This window comes from Myotis brandtii, unplaced genomic scaffold (genome assembly GCF_000412655.1).
Source record: "Myotis brandtii unplaced genomic scaffold, ASM41265v1 scaffold161, whole genome shotgun sequence".
NCBI lineage: Eukaryota > Metazoa > Chordata > Mammalia > Chiroptera > Vespertilionidae > Myotis > Myotis brandtii.
Window position 1 is genome coordinate 801,604 of NW_005355881.1, and position 20,575 is coordinate 822,178.

Below are 20,575 nucleotides of genomic sequence, written 5' to 3' on the forward strand. Positions count from 1 at the left end.
TGGGCGGGAGGCGAACACCACCGGCAGCAGCAGCAGCGGCGCGATGAGCAGCACCAGCAGGCGCCGGCTGCACCACACCTTCTTGGCCAAGATCGCCAGCACAGCCATCTGTGCGATCGCGCGGGTCGGGGAGCCGGCCAGCCCCGAACTGCGACTCCTGGCCCACGCGCGCTCTTAAAGGCTGGGGGAGGTCCAGAGAGGGGACTCCGCCTTCTCCGGACACTTCTGGGCGAAACAGGACGCTGCCAGCCCCCACCCCCAGCCGGGAACTGGATGAAAGGGGCCGGGAAACGTTAGGAAAAATCAGGCAATAACTAAGCAACCGGACTCCAACCCTGAAGGCAGCTTGGCCCGGGTTTAAGCCTGCCCTTTGCAGGGCTGTGGCCTGGGGCAGCGGTCTTGTCTTGCGTTGATTCCCCTGTGAACTGTGCCATAATGACACTGTGAGGACTACAGTATGTACTTACTAGTACTCCCAGGTTCCGATCCAGGCTCTGCCACGTGCTAGCTGCGTGGGCTCGAGCGACGGTCTCTGAGCCTCAGTTTACGCCTCCAGCTGGCGGGGGTGACGGTAAGACGGTCACTACCAGACAAGAGGTCCGCGGGGCAGTTTAATGGAGATGATGTACATAATGGCCTTAGCACAGTGCAAGCCCTCAGTGAGAATTATTGTGTGACTGCCACAGCTGTCGATACTGTTTTTCTGATTTCCCCCCAGGTGGGTCCGCGCGTGGAGGGGTCCTTCCCTTCCCCTTGGATAAATGCACAGGAGTGCAGTTGCTGGGTGTGTGGTAGTTGCATCCTTCGTTTTCCAAGAAACTGCCCAGCTGTTTTCCGCAGTGTGTGTACCACTGTACATTTCTACCAGTGATCCAGTTTCTCCGCATCCTTGTCAGCATGCGGGGTGTCACTAGTTTTCAGCCTCTCTGATAGGGGTGCATTGTGGTTTTAATCCGCATTTTCCTAATGGCTGATGGTGTTTAACATCTTTCTGGGACCCTCTTGGCCATCTGCATAGCCTCTTCAGTGAATGATCTCTGCTTGTCGGTTACCCATTTTCTAACCAAACTGTTTGTTTTCTGCTGTTGCATTTTGAGAGTACTTTGTATATTCTAGACAGCAGTCCTTTACCAGATATGAGGTTTGCAAATATTTTCTCCCAATCTCGTCATCCTCTTAACAGCCTTTCACAGAGCAAACATTTGTGATTTTGGTGGAATCAAATTTACTGGGGGTTTTTTGAGGGGTTGGGGTTGGGGGATCATGCTTTTGGAGTCAAACTCTTTGCATAACCCTGGATCCTGAAGATTTTCTCACTTTGTTTTTCTAGATGTTTGATAATTTGTAATTTTGTTTATATTTAAGTTCATATGTTCATTTTCACATGAGGAGTGAGACTTAGGCTGAGGATTTTGTTTTTTTCTTAATTTCCTTTCTTTCCTATCATTGACCAATTGCTGCAGCATCATTTGTTCTACAAGTTTTCTTTACTCCGTTGAATTACTTTTGTACTTTTGTCAAAAATCAATCAGGCATATGTGCTAGATCTATTTCTGGATTCTCTATTCTGTTCCATTGATCTAATTGTCTGTTTCTTTACCAATACCCTGTAGTCTTCATGACTGCAAGATATAGTCTTTAAATTGGGGAGACTGATTCCTCCCATTTTATTCTTTCTTGAAAAATGTATTTTAAGAAAAAGCAACAGGAGAAAACTTAGGTGGGGCTGCTCTGGCTCACTGAGAAAAGTGACAGAGACAGAAGTAAGCCAAGACATTAAAATACATATCAAAACACATGCAGTTGCCAGAGTCCTGAGGCAGTCAGGGAACTTCTCACAGCAACAAAAAGCCACACATCGACCAAAACTGAAAACCTTCAGCTGCTGAATCGCAGGCCTATGACTGCTGTTGAGATCCAGTTGACGGTGGAAGAGAGTGAAGAACGGCTCGCAGAGGAGCAGATGAAAGACCCTCCACCGGGTCACAAGCCTTCTGCCTGCAGGGCCAGAGGCTGAGCCGAGGAACACTACCGACCATGACAATGGATGAAGAGGACCCCGCATAGGCGAGCACAGCTGGGCCAAGCATCTCGGGAAGTTCAAAGGCCAGCAGCTGTTTCTCAGACATAGAGGATTGTTTGCTTAGTTTCCCCCTCTACCCCAACTGACCTGATTTCACGGTTAGTTGGGTAAATCATAAAAATAAGCCTTTCTCCAAAGTAAGCTGAAGAGAAACACTTTGCATCCGGGAGAAGAAACATGGTGAAGACAGGCTGAGGTTGTCAGGGCAAAGAGCTAAAGAAAGGAGGGCAGCCCCACCGGCATGGCTCGGTGGTTGAGCATCGACCTATGAACCAGGAGGTCACGGTTCGATTCCCGGTCAAGGCACATGCCCGGGTTGCTGGGCTCGATCCCCCATGGGGGGTGTGCATGAGACAACAGATCAATGATTCTCATCACTGATGTTTCTCTCTCTCCCCCTCCCTTCCTCTCTGAAATCAATAAAAATTAGAAAGAAAGAAAGGAGGGCAGAGTTAAAGAGGACAATGACTGGGGGACCCTCTGTGGGAAAAATATTTCTTCTGTGGCTTGTGCCACAGTGGTGGGGAAGTCCTTTATGTGCAGCTAGTACAATACCTGCGTTGCCTTTGATGGGCTGTCCTACTAATTAGCTCCATCTGCTTCCCTAGGGGCTTCCCAAGGCGGGCGGGGAGACAGAGTGCTGCTGGGACGAGAACCGAGTTATCGGAATCCAGTTCGATGGCTTATCCTAGAGCAGCTCTAGATTAAAATGAGCTGAACTTGGCTCACCTTAGAGGAATCTCTCTCTGGAGAACAGCAGAGATAAGAAAAGAACAGGTCTGCCAGCTCTTCATCGGGTCTAAAGGCCCTTTTCCTCTATGGCTTGGGCTTTGTTTACTGGCCCACTAGTTAGTCTTAAATGTTCTGGCTCAGCTCATTCCAACTGAGAAGGCACTTCAAACTGAATGGCAACAGAAATGCAGTGCTGGTTGCCTTTCTGACTGCCCTGGGCAGGTGCCTCCTGTTGAGACCAGGTGAGCTTCATTTGCACAATGGGCAAATTATCTGCATCTTTTAAAAGGGCACAATTATTTACCTCTTTTCACAGACTATGTAAGAAATAGAGGTTGATTGATAAGAATTTGAATTTATTGGCGATTGCAGGGTTGTTTCCGTGTTTTTTTAAAATTTAAAATATTAAGATAATTATTATTGGAAGAGCTTGTTGATATTCAAGCCCTGGAGAGTTTAATAGCTCCAGATATGTGGTTGCCTTTGGTTCTAGGAATATTGAAAAAAAATCTAATTTTCCACATTCACTCTTCTCCCTATTTGGGGAAGAAAATGCCCCTAGACATTAATCTTCCAAATTGACATGCATTTTGTTGTAAGATCACATATTTTCAATGCTGCTAGTAATTGGATTACTTCCAACTCCCTGCAATTTCTAGGTTTTTATTTTCTCTACCTCTCCCCTTTCCAAGTTATAATTGTCAGTCTTAACCTTATCATCTAAGGATCAAAGGAGATCTGATTACAGGCAACATTAAATGCACTGGACATTTATTTTTAAATCTTTCCTGCGTATTGGGAATTTTACCAGGGGCTGTTTTTGTTAGTCAGGGCATACATGTGCCTATGGATTATTTAATCTTAACCATGAGTGTGTGAGATTCTTTTGCTTGATGGATTTAGGGCTTAATCCATTTAATAATAAATTGTTTCCAGGTGAAAAAATATTTCAGCTATTGTAGTTCCTTTGAATTTTCATGTAAATCTTTAGAATAATTTGTATCTACAAAAATTCTTGTTGGGCTTTTGGTGGTAGGAATTATATTAAGTTTGTATATCAATATGGAGAGAATTTACATCTTTACTGTGCTGACTCATCTAGTCCATGGGCGTGGTATGTTTCTCAATTTATTTAGATCTTCTTTGATTTCCTTGATCAGCATTTTGCAGTTTTAGCCTAAAATTCCTATACATATTTTGTTAGATTTACATGTGTTACATTTTTGAGCAATATAAATGGTATTCTGCTTTTTCAGTGTCCATATGCTCACTGCTAGTATACAGAAATAAAGTTGAATTTTGTATGTTTATCTTGCAACTTTGCTCAATTTACTTATAAGTTCTAAGAGGTTTGTTTTATCAAATCCTTGGGACTTCCTACATAGACAGTCATGTGGTCTACAATAAAGACCGTTTTATTTCTTCCTTTCTGATCTGTATGCCCTTTATTTACTTCTCTTGCCGACTGCACTTGCTAGAACCTCAATCACTCTGGTTGAATAAGGGTGTGTGTGAGAAGGGACATTCCTGTATGGTTCACAATCTTAGGAAGCATTCAGTCTCTCACCGTTCAGTATAACACTAGCTGTGCTTTGTAACTGCTCCTTATGACAGTTATTCTAGTGGGTATGCTTTTCATTTAAAAGATCCCTTGGGCCGGGATGATAGTGGTTGAAACCAGAGTAGTAGTGGCAGGCGTGGTGAGAAATTATTCGGTTCTTGATATGTGTTGGCAACAGAGTTGGCAGGTCTTACTGATAGTCTGACGAGGCCTGGAGAGAAAGAAGCTATTGCCGGAATCTAGTGAGATGGTGGAATATTTCTCATGGTGTGAGGAGTACACCAGTGAAGAAATACACATTATTTTATGTTGTACTACACGGCATCTAAATAATAACATTTAATCCCGGAAAAGTACTCCCTGTGTCAATTTCCTTTAACTCTTTATTACACCACAGAGAGAGTCTCAGTTGGGTGTTAGTATCCCTATACACCTCGGCACTTGATCAGCTCTCTTTGTAACAGCCAGAGAAGGCTCTAGAGCAGGGGTCATCAAACTGTGGGTCGAGACCCCTTTGGCGGTCGAACGACCCTTTCACAGGGGTCACCTAAGACCATCCTGCATATCAGATATTTACATTACAATTCATAACAGTAGCAACATTACAGTTATGAAGTAGCAATGAAAATAATTTTATGGTTGGGTCACAACATGAGGAACTGTATTTAAAGGGCCAGAAGGTTGAGAACCTCTGCTCTAGAGCCAGACATGTTGGACAACATTGGACAGTAATGATTGATTTTTATTTTATTTATTCGTATAATTACTTTTGACTTAGAGCAGGTGATTTTTGTATTTTTTAAAGCCCATGGTTTATTTTTTTAAAAATCCTCATTTTAAGTTAAACCTATTTAAGTTTATAACGTGAAACAACTCCAAGAAAAACATTAAGGAACTCATCGTGAAAAGAGTACCCAGTCACAGCAAGATCCGAAAATGGGATGCAAAGATCTGAAACCTGGCAAGCTGAGAGGTGGGAAGAGAAAGGCCCAGAAAGGGGCACCGTGCTCGCCTCCTAGCTGGGTCACGCTTCCAGGATTCCAGGAACCCCGAGGGCAAGGTATTTCCCAATGGGCCTTGCAGGTGGTGATGAAATTTTCTCCCATGTCCTTTCAGACTGGGGGCCTGACCTTGAACCAGCCCAGTAACCGGTTTCATCAAAGGTTGTAGTTAGTGAGGTTGGCGTCAGACCGCACTGGATGAGGGAGAGGCCCCACGGCGGGCACTTTGGACATTCGAGGCCTGGGAGCGGGAGGCTGGGGTATTCCAAACTGGAAAACCTTCCTGGGGCTTTGGACCAGCTGCCATTAGAGAAACTCTGGCCCATTCCCCAGAGTCTCTGGAACCGGCTAAGAGACTAAGAGTACGATACTGAGTATTAGCCCAGGGCAGTGGTTCTCAACCTTGGCTGCACATTAGAGTCACCTGGGAATCTTTTTAAAATTCTGATTTCTGGGCCTCATCCTCTGGAAATTCTGTTTCTTTGTTACTAATGTTGTGGCCCCACCCCATAACAAAGAAACAGGATTTTAAAAAGATGCCCAGGTGATTCTAATGTGCAGCCAAGGTTAAGAAACACTGGCCCAGTGGCTTCCATCTGGCGTGGTTCAAAAGTAATAATAAGAATGTTGTTAATATAGCAAGAATATAGACTGTATCATGTACCAGGCACTATTTCCTGCTCTTCACATGTACGATCTCATTTAATCCTTCTAATAATCACGCTGCATTAGACAAAGCTACATTCAAGTCCTGGCCGTGCTGCTTGCTTACTGTGGCAACCCAAGGCAAGAGGTTTCATTCCAATGGCCTCAGCTTCCTTTCTGAAAAAGGAATGATAATAGAGATGTTGGGAGGATTAACAGGCAAGGGTGTAGCACAGTCCTTGCACCCGGTAAGTGTTCCGCAATGGGCAACAATCGTCATTCTGCCTGTGTGTCCCCTTCCTAGATGTGCATCCCACACACTCCGCTCAGTGGGATTAACACTCTTTCCACTCAGCGGCCGGGAAGGGGGTGGGGAGTGGAGGGCATGTCTCTGTCTCCACCTCTTTTTGAAAGTGGGTGAGGGCTTGTGACGAGCCCACTAATAGAACACGGCAGATGGATGCTAGATATTTCCAAGGCTGAGCTCGGAAAAGGGTACAGCTTCTACCTGGTTCCTTCACCCTTGAGACTCTCGCCTTAGAAACAACCACCATATTGGATGTTCAAACTAAACCACACACACACACACACACACACACACACACACACACACACACAGAAACCAAGGCTCCTGACAAACAGCCGGTGGCAAGGAACTGGCGAATGAGTGAATCAGCCTCAGAGGATTCCAGGCCCACCCCCACCCCCCCACACACACACCCAGCTGAGGCCCCAGATGTGGTAGGTCAGAGATAAGACATCCCCCTACTGCCCTGTCCAAATTTTTGACCCACATAATCTGTGAGCATAGTAAGTAGTTGTTTGGTGTCATTAGGTTCTGGAGCAATTGTTCCATTTCTGTATTTAAAGGGCCAGAAGAGCCCTTTATCACTTGGAGAAGAGCTTCTTAGAGGAAGGAGAGTCCACAAGGCGTGAGTCCTCTACCTGGGTGGCTTAGAACTGCAGGAGGAGAATGGCCCCCAGGCTGCACCACGAACTTCCTCTCTGTGTGTCTTCCCCCTTGAAAAGGAAGTAGAATGTGGGAGGGAATTCTTAAAGAACGTCCACAGTCCATTGATGATTTGACTACCATTTCTTTTCATTCCCTACTAGATAGGCCCATTGGACAGATGAGAAGACTGAGGCTCAGAGAGATTGAGACGTTTGTCCAAGGTCACACAGCCTTGATACACACTGCTACTTCCCTACAGCCCATTGCTAATAAGCAAGTAACACTTTATGGTAAACTCTGCATTATATACTGATTGCAGTCATCCTCCCAGTTATTAAGGGCTTGGTGTGTGTCAAGCACAGTGCTGGGCACTTACATAAATGGTCAGGTCCTGCCTGACCCCAGGTCCTGCCTGCTGTGCTCTCAATCATTGTGCAATACCCTCTCTGTGACCTTTTTCTGCTTTTTGAATGCAAGTTCTTTGCAGTGACTGCTCCCTCTGCCTTTCCCACCTTCCTATCACAGTGGCTGATTCATTCTCATTCAGGTCTCAATGCAAATGTCACCTCCTCAGAGGGGCCTCCGTGATCACCTAATCGGATGAAACGTAGCCTTCCTCAACGCTCTATCACTTGTTCTGTATGGAACCCCCCTGAGTTATTTCCTTTACAACATGGCTTGTCATTTGCAATTATTCCCCACTGGGTTAAGCCCCATGAGAACAAGGAGTCCAAATTGTTTCTGTAAGGGTTGGAACATTCCCAGTGCCTGGAACATAGTAGGGATTCAAGAAATATTGAATAATTAAACCTGCTTGAAATCATTGTATTTTGTTATTATGAACATCAATCAAAAGTCTAAATATCATTCACTCAACAAGTATTAATTGAGCACCTACTATGTACTAGGCACCATTTTGGGTTCTGGTCTATAGTAGTGATCAAATAAGACAAAAGCCTCTGCTCTTAATGAGGCTTCATTTCAGTAGCGTTATAATGAATGAAACATACAGCATATCCCATGGTGCTTGGTGCTATGGGGAAAAAGGAAGCAAGGAGAGGGGAGAGAGCATGAGGGGAGTATTGGCACCACTCCCCCGACCCCCCGCCCCCTCCAGTAGGGACTCTCAGTGCCCCACACTCTCCTCGCTGAGCCCTGTACCACTGCCAGCATCTTTCCCTGTGACATTTTGGTGGAGTCCTCTACAGCTCCAAGAGCAATATTGCCTTTGAGGCAAGTCCCTGCAGGTGGGCCTCAGGCCGGGGTTGGGATAAGTCACCCCTGGAGATGCCTGGGGGTGGTCAAGCTTGGCCTGGCAGGGTCTTCCCTCACTCTGAAAGGGGCAGGCCCTGAACTCCCCTGGCCTGGACTGCAATGGACTCTGGGTTCCGGGCATCCTCTTGCCCCTCCATTCCAGGCACAGACAAGGTTTACAAACAGGAGGAGGCCTTTGATCAGAACCAACCCCCGGGGTCCGGAGTGTTTATTGTTCCAAGCTGCAAGTCAGGACCGGACTCTGCTTTGAACTCCAGCAGGAAGACTGAGGGTAGGTGGTGTGTGTGTGTGTGTGTGTGTGTGTGTGTGTGTGTGTGTTTGCAGTAGTGGGAGGAAGGCTCACGCGGCTCCTTGATTTCCTTCCCAACAACCAGGTGGGACTTGTATGAGAAAACTCATGTCAATTCAGTAAATATTTACAGAGCACCCACTGCTTTCCAGGTACCATAATAGAAATTAGGGCTGGAGCAGTGGGGCCACCAAGGCCCCCTGTCCGCGGAGCACACAAGAAGCAACTGAGCAAATATAGGATACCCGAGCTTGTGAGTGGGAGGGAGAGAAAGCTGGGCGGGGGCGGGGAGGGGGTGTCGGATAGGGAGGGCTGGGGATGGGGGTGCTACCTTTTACACAGGGTGCTCGTGGAAGGCAAAGGGGTGTTTGGCAGAGACCTGAAGGAAGTGAGGTCTGTGGGGAACAGGGTTGCAGGCAAAGGGAACAGCAAGTACAAAAGCCATGAGATGGGCGCATGATTGTGGGAAGAACTGTGTGGCCGACCCAGAATGACAAGCAGGGTCAGAAAGGGTAGGGTGAGGGCAAGTGGATATACTGACCTTGAATGAGGTAGGAACACTGGAGTGTTTGAAAAGAGGAACGGTATGATCTGAATTAGATGGAAGAGGATGCCCCAGGCTGCTGTGTGGAAAACAGATGCGGGGGCGGAGGCGGGGAGAGGTGACGCAGAAGCAAGGCATCCATAAGGAGACTGCTGCAAAAGATCCTGTGGCCACAGCCGGAGGGATGGTTGTGAAGAGGTACATAGCAACAGGTTCTAACCTTGTGTTCATAAGCTTTTGATTGAATTGTAACAGACATACAGAAAAGCACACACATCATAATATGTATGCACCTTGATGAAGTTTTACAACCGAATCCACCCATGTAATGAGCACTGAGCTCAAGAAATAGACCTGACCCGTTTCCCAGGTGCCCCCAGAGCCTGCTCCAAGCCACTGCCCCTCTCCGAAGCCAGTCTCCTAACGTCAGGACTGTATTTTGAAGGTAAAGCTAACAGGATTTGCTGCTGTAGGGCTGGGTGGGAGTGTGGGGGTGAGAGAGGGGAGTCAAGGGGGCTCCCTGGTTTGGAGCTAAAGCACTGGCTTTGCAGAGCTGCCGTTTCCTGTGATGGGAAGGCTGGCACAGAGACCCAGGGGCGGAGTGCGTTTCTGACCATGTTGAGTTTGAGATGCCTGTTCGACCTCTGGAGAAGGCACAGGCCATCTCATCTGGGAGCTGCAAATTCAAATGCCTGCAGGGACCAGCGGCATGAGGGTGAAGGGGTCTGGGAGCAAGAAATATTTCATTTTCCTCTTAACTTGATACTGAAAAGAGCAGGATAAGCTTGATAATAAATGGTGGCTGGCAGCTGGCTCTGCATCAAGGGGCAATAGGGAAGGGTGGGGATTGGGGTGAATCGGTGAGCACGAGCCCCCCACTAAAGAGAGAGGTATTGGAACTGTGTCTAGTGTGGCCAGATCTCCTGACAGTATGCCCAGAGAAGTCAGGTGTCTGGATTTTTCTATGAAATATTAAAATGGTTTAACACTAGCAACCAAAAACCAAACACTATATGGACCCAACAAAAATGTCTGTGGGTATGGCAACCTGTCTGATCCAGATCAAACTGTTCATTTTATAGATGGGGAAACTGAGACCCAGAGAAGCCTGGCATTTCTCCCAAACTCGAGGAGGACGTTGGTGGCAGAGATTGGCCAGGCCTTGAATAGGCTGAATCTCAGTCCAGTGTTCTTGCCGCGTGGTTTCTGGAGGGCAGGTGCTGGAGTCCGTCTGCCACTGCTCCTTCACTTTGATCTAAAGAGAGGCTCCTGCTGCCCCGTATGCCCAGCCTGACCCAGAAAGGCACAGATGCCATGGGACAAACATGGCTTTAGGGGACTGGAATCTGCATCTTTCTTTGGCTTAAATGACAGGAAACCTGGTTAAAGCGCATCAGCTTTAAAGATGGTCGCTTATGCGGTAAATCAAGGAAGAGAGGCTTGAGGTCTGATGTCAATAGAGTCACACTCTGCCCATCGCTCTACTCCATGGTCCTCTTCTCGCTGACGCTTTACCTGCAGGAGTGGCCTCATGGTCTCACGGTGGCTGCTGAACCTCCAATGACCACCGTTGCCTTCAAAGGCAGCGATTGCTGATGGGCAGGTGTTGGAGTCTGGGCGTTCTCACCCCCTTTCATCTTCTACGAGAAGCAAAATCTTCCCCAGAAGCACAGATTCCCTCTTGTGTGCTATCGGCCAGATAAAGGTCACACACCCACCCCTATGTCAAGGATCAACCTGAGATTCCCTGATAAAGGATAAAGCCATCGTCCACTAATAAATACCTGCACAAGCCGAGGCTCCGTCCAAAAGGGATGGGGGCGCCCGAGGCTCTTGACATTGTCTGGCACCATCTCTACTAGTTACAGGAGGATGACCGGGCAAGTTGCTCAGAACCTCTGCACTCCAGCTCCCTCTTCTGTGAAATGGGTAGGGAATAGCTACTGTTTCTGCCCCCTCCGCATCCATTTCCTGTTTTCCTGAAGCAGTGATTTTCCTTGAGGCAGTGGTACTCAGCATCACCTGGGAACATGTTGGAAATGCACATTCCCAGAGCAGCCCCAGACCCTTTGATTCAGAATACGTTAGGTTGGTGCCTGGCTATATGGAAAATTGCACCTGAGTACCCTTGGCTTATACATTGAGTATATAGTGTCGTATTAAAATTGCCTGTGTATTGGTCTCTAAAAATAGTAGCAACATAAATTGTATACTAACAACAACAGCAATAGCTAGTGCCAGGCACTGTGCAATACTCCACATGCATTATGTCACTGATGCCTGCAGTGGGCATGGAAGGACCGATTGCCTCGGATGCAGGAGCGGTCAGCAGGCAGCTTCCAGTTATTGTGCTTCCGGAATGGAGTCATGGGCAGAGTGGCCTCGTATCCAAGCTCATACCCTCCCGGGGGTGGCCCGCCAACGACTGGGTGATGTGGGGTTATGAAGGCCCGGTCATCTCGGCTCAACTTGGGACATCTCCGCAGGCCATGGTAACGGAAAAGCTCCCCATGGGGTCAGCTGAGGCTGTGGTCAGGGCTGCTTCTCAGCCCACTTCTCCCTCTGCCCTCCCCATCTCCTTCCCTTCCCTTCCCTTCTGCGGAGGTTGACTCCAAGGCCATGCCTTAGTAAATCTCCTATACACTCGACTGCATCTCAGAGTCTGTTTCCTGGGGACTCTGACCAACAGCTCCTTGAGGTAGGCACCGTTGTGAGCCCACTTTGCAGATGACACTGAGGCTCAGAGAGGTGCAGTGAGGGGGTCCCGAGCCAGGCCGCTGGTAAGCAAGGAGACAAGGGATGGGAAGCCATCAAACTTCTCAACAGAGAGGTGGCATCATCTGGCGCTGAAAGGTGCCTCTCACTGCTGATGAGGAAGACTGTAGGGGCCAGTGCAGCAGCAAGGGGAGCAGTGGGGAAACCACTGATTGCGGCAGTGTGGGGAGAGGCGAGGGGCTCCCGGTGGTAGCTGGATTCTTACTACCATGGCTCCTTCTGAGCCAGACACAGCCGAGGTGCTCAATAAATACATGGTGGATGAATGAGTGAAGGTTAGGGGGTGGGTGACAAATGAAGACAGGAGGGGAGTAGGCATCCCACATCTGTTTTGCTCCATTCTGAGTGATGAGCATGGTGCTCACCACATATGGATGCTCAGCTAAAGTGTTGAGTGAATAAATGAACAAGTTCAAGAGAGGGAGATGGGAAGAAAAGAGGGAAGAGGGAGGAAGGAGAGGGAGAAAGGCAGAGAGAGGCAGGATGGAGGAAGAGAGAGGGGAGGAGGAAGTGGAGGAGGAGGAATGGGAGGGAAGATTCCTTTACATCTTTGCTCCAGGAATGAGAGTAACTTGCGACCTCTAGTGGCAAAAGAGAGCCACTCCTCTGGGCTGGGGAAAGGGGAATTCAGTGCTTTGGAGTTGCAGTGCCAACTTCAGGACCTGAGAGGATATTCCCGGTTCCCCAAAAGAGGTTTGTAAGAACATGGGTTCTAGCAGTCAGGGTCAGCCGGGTGAGGACAGGGACCAGGCGAATGAGGCTCTTCCTTGGGCACAAGCTAAGGGGGCGCCTAAAAACTCGGTAATCAAGACAGATGTTTTAATGTAATACTTGAAAAAAATCAAGTTGGCAAGCGGTGGCACACAAGTCAGCTGCCTGTTTTTGTAAATAAAATTTTATTAGAACCAGGACCAGGATTAGGGTTTACTTTCTTAGTTACAGTGAGATCATACCCCACATGCTTCATGAATGTGGGTGTTCCCAAAGCCCCTCAGCCTGCACGTGGTGCTGGTGTGGTCAGCTCACCTAATTTAACAAGAGCACGCCTGTACAGGGCACTCACTATGCCAGGCTTGCGTAAGTCCTTCCTGTGGCCCATGGACTGCCCACGAGGCTCTTTTAAATATTCCACATGTGGGCCATGCCCTTCTCAGTGATGGACAGATCTCAGGGTCACATCACATTTCCCTGACTGTGCCACTCACTAGTTGGGGGACCTTGGTCAAGATTCAATTTCTCTGAGCCTCACTTGCCTCCTCTGTGAAATGGGTTAATGCATGCAAAGAACTTAAAACTTCTCAACAAACGGTTGCTGTTGTTTAAAATGTGGGCTATCCTCCAAGGTTTGAAACCCAGCTCTACCACTGACTGTGATGTTGGGACATGATGTTTTGCATTGCTAAGAGTGTTTTCCCATCTGTAAAGTGGGGGTTAGAACTCCTGTCTGAGAGGGTTCAGGTGGGAATTCACGCACAGCTGCCATTGGCTCATCACTACAAAGCACCGGCCAACTCCGCATGGACCCCGAGGGAGCTGGAATGGCAGGAGGACGCCTCAGAGCTTGTGAGACAACTAGGTCCACTGAGGAATGCTTGTTAACCTCTTACTTCCGATAGGCCGAGTACCCAGATAAGCCAGTGGTCTGCAGTATCCCTCTCCCTCTCAGCGCCTGCAGGGGAGATCAGTTTTCCTTCCCCACCGCTGCCGGCTGCCATGTCACTCACACCAAGGGCTGTCTAGTGGTTTCCAGCACGCTTGGCCACACCCCCACCCCAGCTACCACATCACTGGCCCAGCCGGTTGTGTGGCCTTCTTGCTGATTTCTTGCCCCTATTCCTTTTTCTACCAATGTAATGCTTTCAAAACATGTCTCCCTGTTTAAAACCCTCTGAGACACATCCTATATAATAAGAGCCTAATATGCTAAGTGTCCAGACCGGTTGTGTGGCCTTCTCGCTGATTTCTTGCCCCTATTCCTTTTTCTACCAATGCAATGCTTTCAAAACATGTCTCCTTGTTTAAAAACCCTCTGAGACACATCCCATATAATAAGAGCCTAATATGCTAAGTGTCTGGACAACTGTTCAACCAATCAAAGCGTAATATGCTAATGATATGCTAAGGCCGCTCAACCGCTCACTATGCACTGACCACTAGGGGAAAGACACTCCGACCAGTAGGTTAGCTTGTTGCTGGGGTCTGGCTAATGGGAACTGAGATGGGCCGGACACGCCCTGGAGCCCTCCCGTGGTCCCTCCCCGGCTGGCCAACCTCCCGCATCTCTCCCCGGCCCTGATCTTGCACCGGTGGGGTCCCGGGGACTGAGATGGGCCGGACATGCTCTGGAGCCCTCCCATGGTCCCTCCCCTGCTGGCCAACCCCCCGCATCTCTCCCCGGCCCTCATCTTGCACCAGTGGGGTCCCTCAGCCTGGCCTGCTCCCTCTCACAATCCGGGACCCCTCAGGGGATGTCGGAGAGCCGGTTTCAGCTCAATCCCGCAGACCAGGCCAAGGGACCCCACTGGTGCACGAATTCATGCAGCAGGCCTCTAGTTTAGAATAAAACCCAACCTTGCTACAGACCCCTAACCATCTCTCTAGCCTCATTTCCTGTTTCTCCTCCTGGCTTGCTGCAAACCAGCCCCACTGGCCTTGCTGTTTTGTACATGCAGGCCCTTCTGCCTGGAACATACTCCCGGTCTTCAGGTTTGCCTGCACATCTTAGCTCCCATGTCACTTCATCAGAGGCTTTCCCTGACCACTTCCCTCCTCCCCTTGAGGTCACACAGGACTGCAGCACCCTTACAGCATGCGTCGCTGCCTGAAACTGCCATGGGCACTTCGTTTATGCTTCCAGGAGAGCGAGGACAGCCTCCATGCTCCCTATCTCCAGGACCAGGCACAGAGTGAGTGCTGGGTATGACTTATTGTCTGCACACGTTCAGGTGGGAATTCACTCATTCTTCCCACCAGGTAGACACTGGCCTTAATCAACCTTATAGTACATTTGAGGACCCTGGGGGATGAGCCCTCTGTCCTTTTTAAAATATATATATATATTATTGATTTTTACAGAGAGGAAAGGAGAGAGATAGTTAGAAACATCAATGAGAGAGAAACATCTATCAGCTGCCTCCTGCATGCCCCCCACTGGGAATGGAGCCTGCAAACAAGATACATGCCCTCAACCGGAATCGAACCCTAGACTTTACAGTCCACAAGCTGATGCTCCATTCACTGAGCCAAACCAGTTAGGGCATGCCCTCTGTCTTATTGCATACTCACTAAAAAAAACCAAAAAACAGCCTTTGGAGATGTTTAAAAATGTTATATACTGCCAATACACATCCTCCTATATAATAAAAGCCTAATATGCTAAGTGTCCCGTCGTCCATTCAACCAATCAAAGTGTAGTATGCTAAGGCCACTCAACTGCTGGCTATGATATGCACTGACCACCAGGGGGCAGTTGATCGGTTGACCAGTCACTATGACATATACTGACCACCAGGGGCAGATGCTCTGACCAGTAGGTTAGCTTGCTGCTGGGGTCTGGCCAATTGGGACTGAGCAAGATAGGCCGGACATACCCTGGAGCCCTACCGTGGTCCCTCCCCAGCTGGCCAACCTCCTGCATCCCTCCCCGGCCCCAATGGTGCATTGTTGCGGTCCCTTGGTCTGGCCTGTGCCCTCTTGCAATCCGGGATCCCTCGGGGGATGTCAGAGAGCCAGTTTTGGCCCAATCCCACAGGCCAGGTCGAGAGACCCCACTGGTGCACGAATTCATCTACCAGGCCTCTAGTTATCAGATTAAGACCTGTCATAGCCAGCATTTCATTTCTTAAAGGATCAGTGGAAAGAACATGGGCTTTGGAGGCAGGTGAAGTACCCCTAGCTGTGACCCCTTGGATAAGTTCCCCCCCATTTAAACCCATTTCTCCATCTATAAAATGGGGACGATACCTAACGTAGTTGTTTTAGATCCTGGCACAATGCCTAACATGCAGTAACCAGGTGATGATTAGTTCTACGAGTCACCACTGCCCGGGAAGGGCTGCTTTCTTTCATTCCTGGGCATCTGCCACATGGAAGTGCTAGCTGTGGTGATGGAAACAGACACGTCTCGGGCCCACCCGAACGTTCCCTCCAGGAGAGCAGGTGTCGTGTCCATCTTGTTCATTGTTGTACCCAGTACCTACTACAGTGCCAGGCACACAAAACATTCACTTGCTAGTTGGAGCTGACAAAAGTATTTTACTATACCTTCCACACACACCTTCGTTGGGGCAAGAAACTGAGCCTGGGCAAGGTTAAGCGTGAGCTATTAGTGGCACTTTGCATCTTATTTCAGGTTTCTTCTACCTTCCTGTAAACCAGGCTTCATCAAACTTCAGTCATAGCCAAGCCACGTCACCATTTTTACTCTATCTACTTACTGTCTGTGAGACAAAGTGATTCCCATTTTTACCTATATAAACTAAAAGGACTTTATATCAATCATTGTCTTAACTAGAAGATAACCATAAAGTCACAGAGCAACAAATATAAAAACAATGTTGTATAAAAGCTTTTTAAAGGGAAATTGGAGTTAAGCAGTATTTTTCATCTTTTTCCCCATAAGCCTCAAAATATATTTTACATCAAAACCCAGTACATACTCGTCTATATACACATATATAAACAAATCTTATAAAACAGTATTGACAATACTCCATGTAATGCACATGTAACGGTATTTCCTAGTGTCTGATTCTACTTTATTTTTAAAATGCTGCTTGTATCCCACTACAGTGATTTCAAGAGGAATGTCACGAACACAACTGGTATTTCCTAGTGTCTGACTCTATTTTTAAACTGCTGCTTGTATCTCACTACAGTGATTTCAAGAGGAATGTCACGAACACAACAAACAACACTGGTTTAAAAGGCCGGTATAGATGCACTGTCACCGAGACTTTGTTCTCGTCTCCCCAGGAATGAACAGAGGACACTCTTCTCATCATGTGGTTCAATGTTTTTTATTGCCATGCCCATGTTCCTGAGGAGGAAGCCTGTCCTAGGTTTATTTTGTACTCAGTTCTGTCTAGAACAGGGGTGGGGAACCTTTTTTCTGCCATGGGCCATTTTAAGATTTATAACATCATTTGCAGGTCATACAAAATTATCAACTTAAAAATTAGCCCGCTATATTTGGTCAAACATGGGCAGGGCCAGATCAAATGATTTTGCAGGTCTTACATGGCCCACAGGCCAGATGTTGCCCACCCCTGGTCTAGAACATGGCTTATGTACATGGTAAGCTCCTGAGAACAGTTCAGTGCAGGTGATAATGACACTTAACAAGCATGAACGCAGACAGCACTTAAAAATATCCCAATACTTTTTTTAGGTGTAATCCACAGTCTTAGCACTTCAAATTTACTGTGAGGTAAATAGCTTAACTGTCCGTGGTTGTCACACGCATCCTTCTACCCGACCATGGACCTCTTTCTTCCTCTCAGGCGCACTTCATCTAATTTTTTGAGCACCGGCTTGGCCTTTTTGGAGGAGGCGGAGTAGCTCTTCAGAAAGGCTTCAAACACACTCTCGGTGTTGGGATGGGTGCTGAGGAAGGCTTTCTCCAGCACGTAGAGGTCAACCCCCTTATCCTCCGGAAGTGCTGAAATGAAACTCAGCCCAAAGTCGATGAGCACAATGTTCAGCTGCTCCAGGGGGGGTTTCAGGAGCATGTTCGAGGTGGTGAGATCACCATGAATGAGGTCCTCATCGTGCATGCGAGCCAAAACCTGCCCCACAGTCTTGGCTAAGCCAAGGAGACTTTCGGGAGTTTTTCCAGTCTCGATAGTGGATTGAATATAATCTCGAACAGTCACAGAGCCCTCAATTTCTTCCATGAATAAGCAGTTGGAAGCATAATCCACAAAGAAGACAACTGGGGCAGATATCCCTGCAATCAAGACATAACCCGTGTGAATTAGACTCCTTTTTTTTTTTTTAATGGTAAGCTTAACTTTCAAAGATTGATGCAGTTTTTTACATTTCCTATCTGCTTATTTCAGGAAAAAGACTTAAAAACACTGCAGAATGGTACATTGGAACTCATCTGAAAGTTTCCCCTGCTCATGCTCTTTATAACTGCTCCCTAAACTACCTCATGGCTAAGTTTAGTGCCAAAGCTCCCTCCAACTTTCCACCCGTTACGACTGGACTTCATTCATACTTATTTCCTAAAAAACAAACAAACAAAGCCAGAAGGGTAAGTGTAGCCCAGGAAAAGCACTATCTACCTGACAAGGACCCAAACAGGAGGCCAAGCAGTGTACTGGCTTCCAGATTCATCTTCAAAGTCAGAAGGATGAATTCAACTCCCAGCTCCCTTCCTTGTTAGTTGTGAGCAAGGGGTGAAGAAAACAAGATGAAACCAGTACAGCTAAGCTGACTTAAAAGGGAGTCTGTATGGTCAGGCTGACCAAATTGGTTCAGACAAATGGGAGGAAGCCCAAGGAAAAGATTTTACTTCATTTTAACTAGCCGGAGAACTTGAACTTTTTAACTGGAGGATATATAAATACTATAACTCCCTGAAGAACTGATATTCATTGTGCAGACGATCACTAATCTAGAGGATTCGCATCTCAGACTAATCCAGAGGCTAGGAATACAGGGCTGAGTGTTCTCAAGAATGTACTTTTTACTATAAGAACTCCCAACTTTTTTCTTCGGAATGCTCTGGGTGTTACCCCGTAATGTTTCCAATTTGCAAATTCTAAGACCCTTGAATAAAACTTTGTCATTTTCAACTTTAACAAGGTCTCCTGATTCATTTACGCTTGGTTGCCACTTGTATAACCTTAAAGTCACATAAACTTCTCTCCACCTCCCTTACTGCTTCTATAACATGAGAACAAGACTTGCAAAGATGTAATGAATCTTTACTAAATGTCAATCATGCTCAGGATACTGGGAACATTTTGGGGGGTTTAGGGGAGATACAGAAGGAAATAGGGCAGCCACGATCCCTGCTTAATGAACCTTATATCCTAGAGAGGATGCAAAAGAAAATATAAACACACAGATAACTTCCTTAAACCCGAGCAGGTCAGAGATCCGCCTGCTTGTTCACTACTGCATTTCCTCCAGATCTCCCAGCACCTGACAATGTCCGGGTGCACAGGTGCCTAAAAAAATACCAATGTCAGGAAGAAAGGCAGGAAGTATGAAAGTGAAAAGCCCGTTTTTCTGAGGCAGAGGAATACGAGCTGAGCGCTTGGCTGGGTCACTAACTGAGTAACTTTGGGCAAGTTGCTTCCCCTCTCTGAGACGCAGTTTCTCACCTGAGAACAAGTTTACGGTGATGGTGCAAAATGGTGTTTTAATGGGGAAAAAAAGTGATTTAATGAAATCTAACTTTATTAAGCACTACATGCCAGTCATACATTCAAATGTAATACATGGCATACATACCTCATCGAATGGTCCCAAAAGCCCTATGAGATTAATACTGCAACTGGGATTTCTCTTTATGGGTGAGGAAACAGGCTGAGAGGTTACAAAACCTGTTGAAAGGCTACAGTGGTGTCGGTATTTAAACCCAGAGAGTCTGACTCCAGCGCAAGTACTCATACTTGCATCTGCTTCTTAAAAGTAATCCTATATAATAAAGAGGTAATATGCAAATTAACCCTCATGCTCTCACAAGATGGCTGCCTAGGAGGCAGAGCTTTTGACACTGACTGGCATAACTGACCAATCAGAACCAAGTCATTAACCCTCATGCTCTCACAAGATGGCTGCCTAGGAGGCAGAGCTTTTGATGCTGATGGCATAGAAACCAACCAATCAGAACCTAATCTGGGTGAACTACGAAGGCAGAGCCTAAGGTGGGGGTTGAGGAGGGGTTTTAAGGGCAACAGCTACTTGGTATAAGGTGTAAGAAAGGGGTTCAATATTTTAATGACCGGTTTGGCAGCATAGTGCATATGGCTGGCTATCAGTCCAGATATAGGGATTATGTATATTTGTCTGCCAAGAGCATCTTCTCCTGCTGGAAAAGGCTTTTCCCCACCATTTAAGCAATCCTGTACTACATAATCTATACTAATAAAAGGGTACTATGCTAATTAGACCGGGTCGACCGGCCATCTTCCTGACTTCCAACTTCCTTCCAGACAAAGCCATGATGGTGGGGGCCGAAGCAGAGGCAGTTAGGGGCGAGCAGGCCAGCAGGGGAGGGCAGTTGGGGGCGACCAGGCAGGCAGAGAGGTTAGGGGCAATCAGGCAGGCAGAGGCAGTTAGGGGCAATCAGGCAGGCAGGCAGGTGAGCGGTTAGGAGCCAGCAGTCCCAGATCGCCAAGGGGTCCCCGATTAAAGAGGGTGCAGGCTGGGCTGAGGGACCCCCCCACACACGAATTTCGTGCACCAGGCCACTAGTGCATAGATAATGATCAAATACTGAAAGGGCACAAAAGGGGCAACCGAGACTGAGCATGGTTAAATAACGCACTCTACAGGAGCCACCGTGGCAGAGCCTGGTACTGACCAGGCTCCCGGACCAATGCTCGCGCCTGCAAGGCCCAGCGGCTGCCTAAGCATTAATGAATGAAGAGGCAGGGACAGAGGACGCACTCAAAGCCACGCAGACCGCAGGGGGCGAAAGGGAGTCCTGCACCGGCACCGGCACCCGCACCGCCTCAGCCCGAGCCGTGCCGTCTCACCTGC

At 47.7% G+C, this 20,575-nt stretch overlaps 2 protein-coding genes and 1 long non-coding RNA gene across 3 annotated transcripts in view; 1 reads left to right on the forward strand and 2 right to left on the reverse strand.

Moving 5' to 3' along the window:
* The window catches only part of SLC13A3 (solute carrier family 13 (sodium-dependent dicarboxylate transporter), member 3), a 76,162-nt gene extending 75,995 nt beyond the window's left edge, over positions 1-167 (reverse strand). The window contains exon 1 of the mRNA XM_005862168.2: positions 1-167. The gene's annotated coding sequence lies outside the window, so the exon portion shown is untranslated.
* Positions 168-7,144: 6,977 nt separating this feature from the next.
* On the forward strand, positions 7,145-9,521 carry LOC102239462. The gene is made up of 3 exons (XR_001361290.1): positions 7,145-7,264; positions 8,392-8,520; positions 9,338-9,521. It is a non-coding gene; the product is annotated as an uncharacterized LOC102239462 (long non-coding RNA).
* A 7,698-nt stretch (positions 9,522-17,219) lies between these two features.
* TP53RK (TP53 regulating kinase) lies at positions 17,220-18,637 on the reverse strand. Its single transcript, XM_014536369.1, has 2 exons — positions 18,145-18,637; positions 17,220-17,804 (listed from the first exon to the last, which is right to left on the reverse strand). The coding sequence occupies exons 1-2, from the start codon at positions 18,194-18,196 to the stop codon at positions 17,326-17,328; spliced, it is 531 nt and encodes a 176-aa protein (XP_014391855.1). The 5' UTR covers positions 18,197-18,637; the 3' UTR covers positions 17,220-17,325.
* Between the last annotated feature and the right edge of the window lie 1,938 nt (positions 18,638-20,575).

Excerpts from the sequence above, each read along its gene's own strand:
- TP53RK (XM_014536369.1), bottom strand. The coding sequence starts at position 18,196 with ATGAATCTGGAAGCCAGTACACTGCTTGGCCTCCTGTTTGGGTCCTTG. Across the intron at positions 17,805-18,144 it reads CCTGTTTGGGTCCTTGTCAG|GGATATCTGCCCCAGTTGTC; the intron begins GTAGATAGTGCT and ends TCTTGATTGCAG.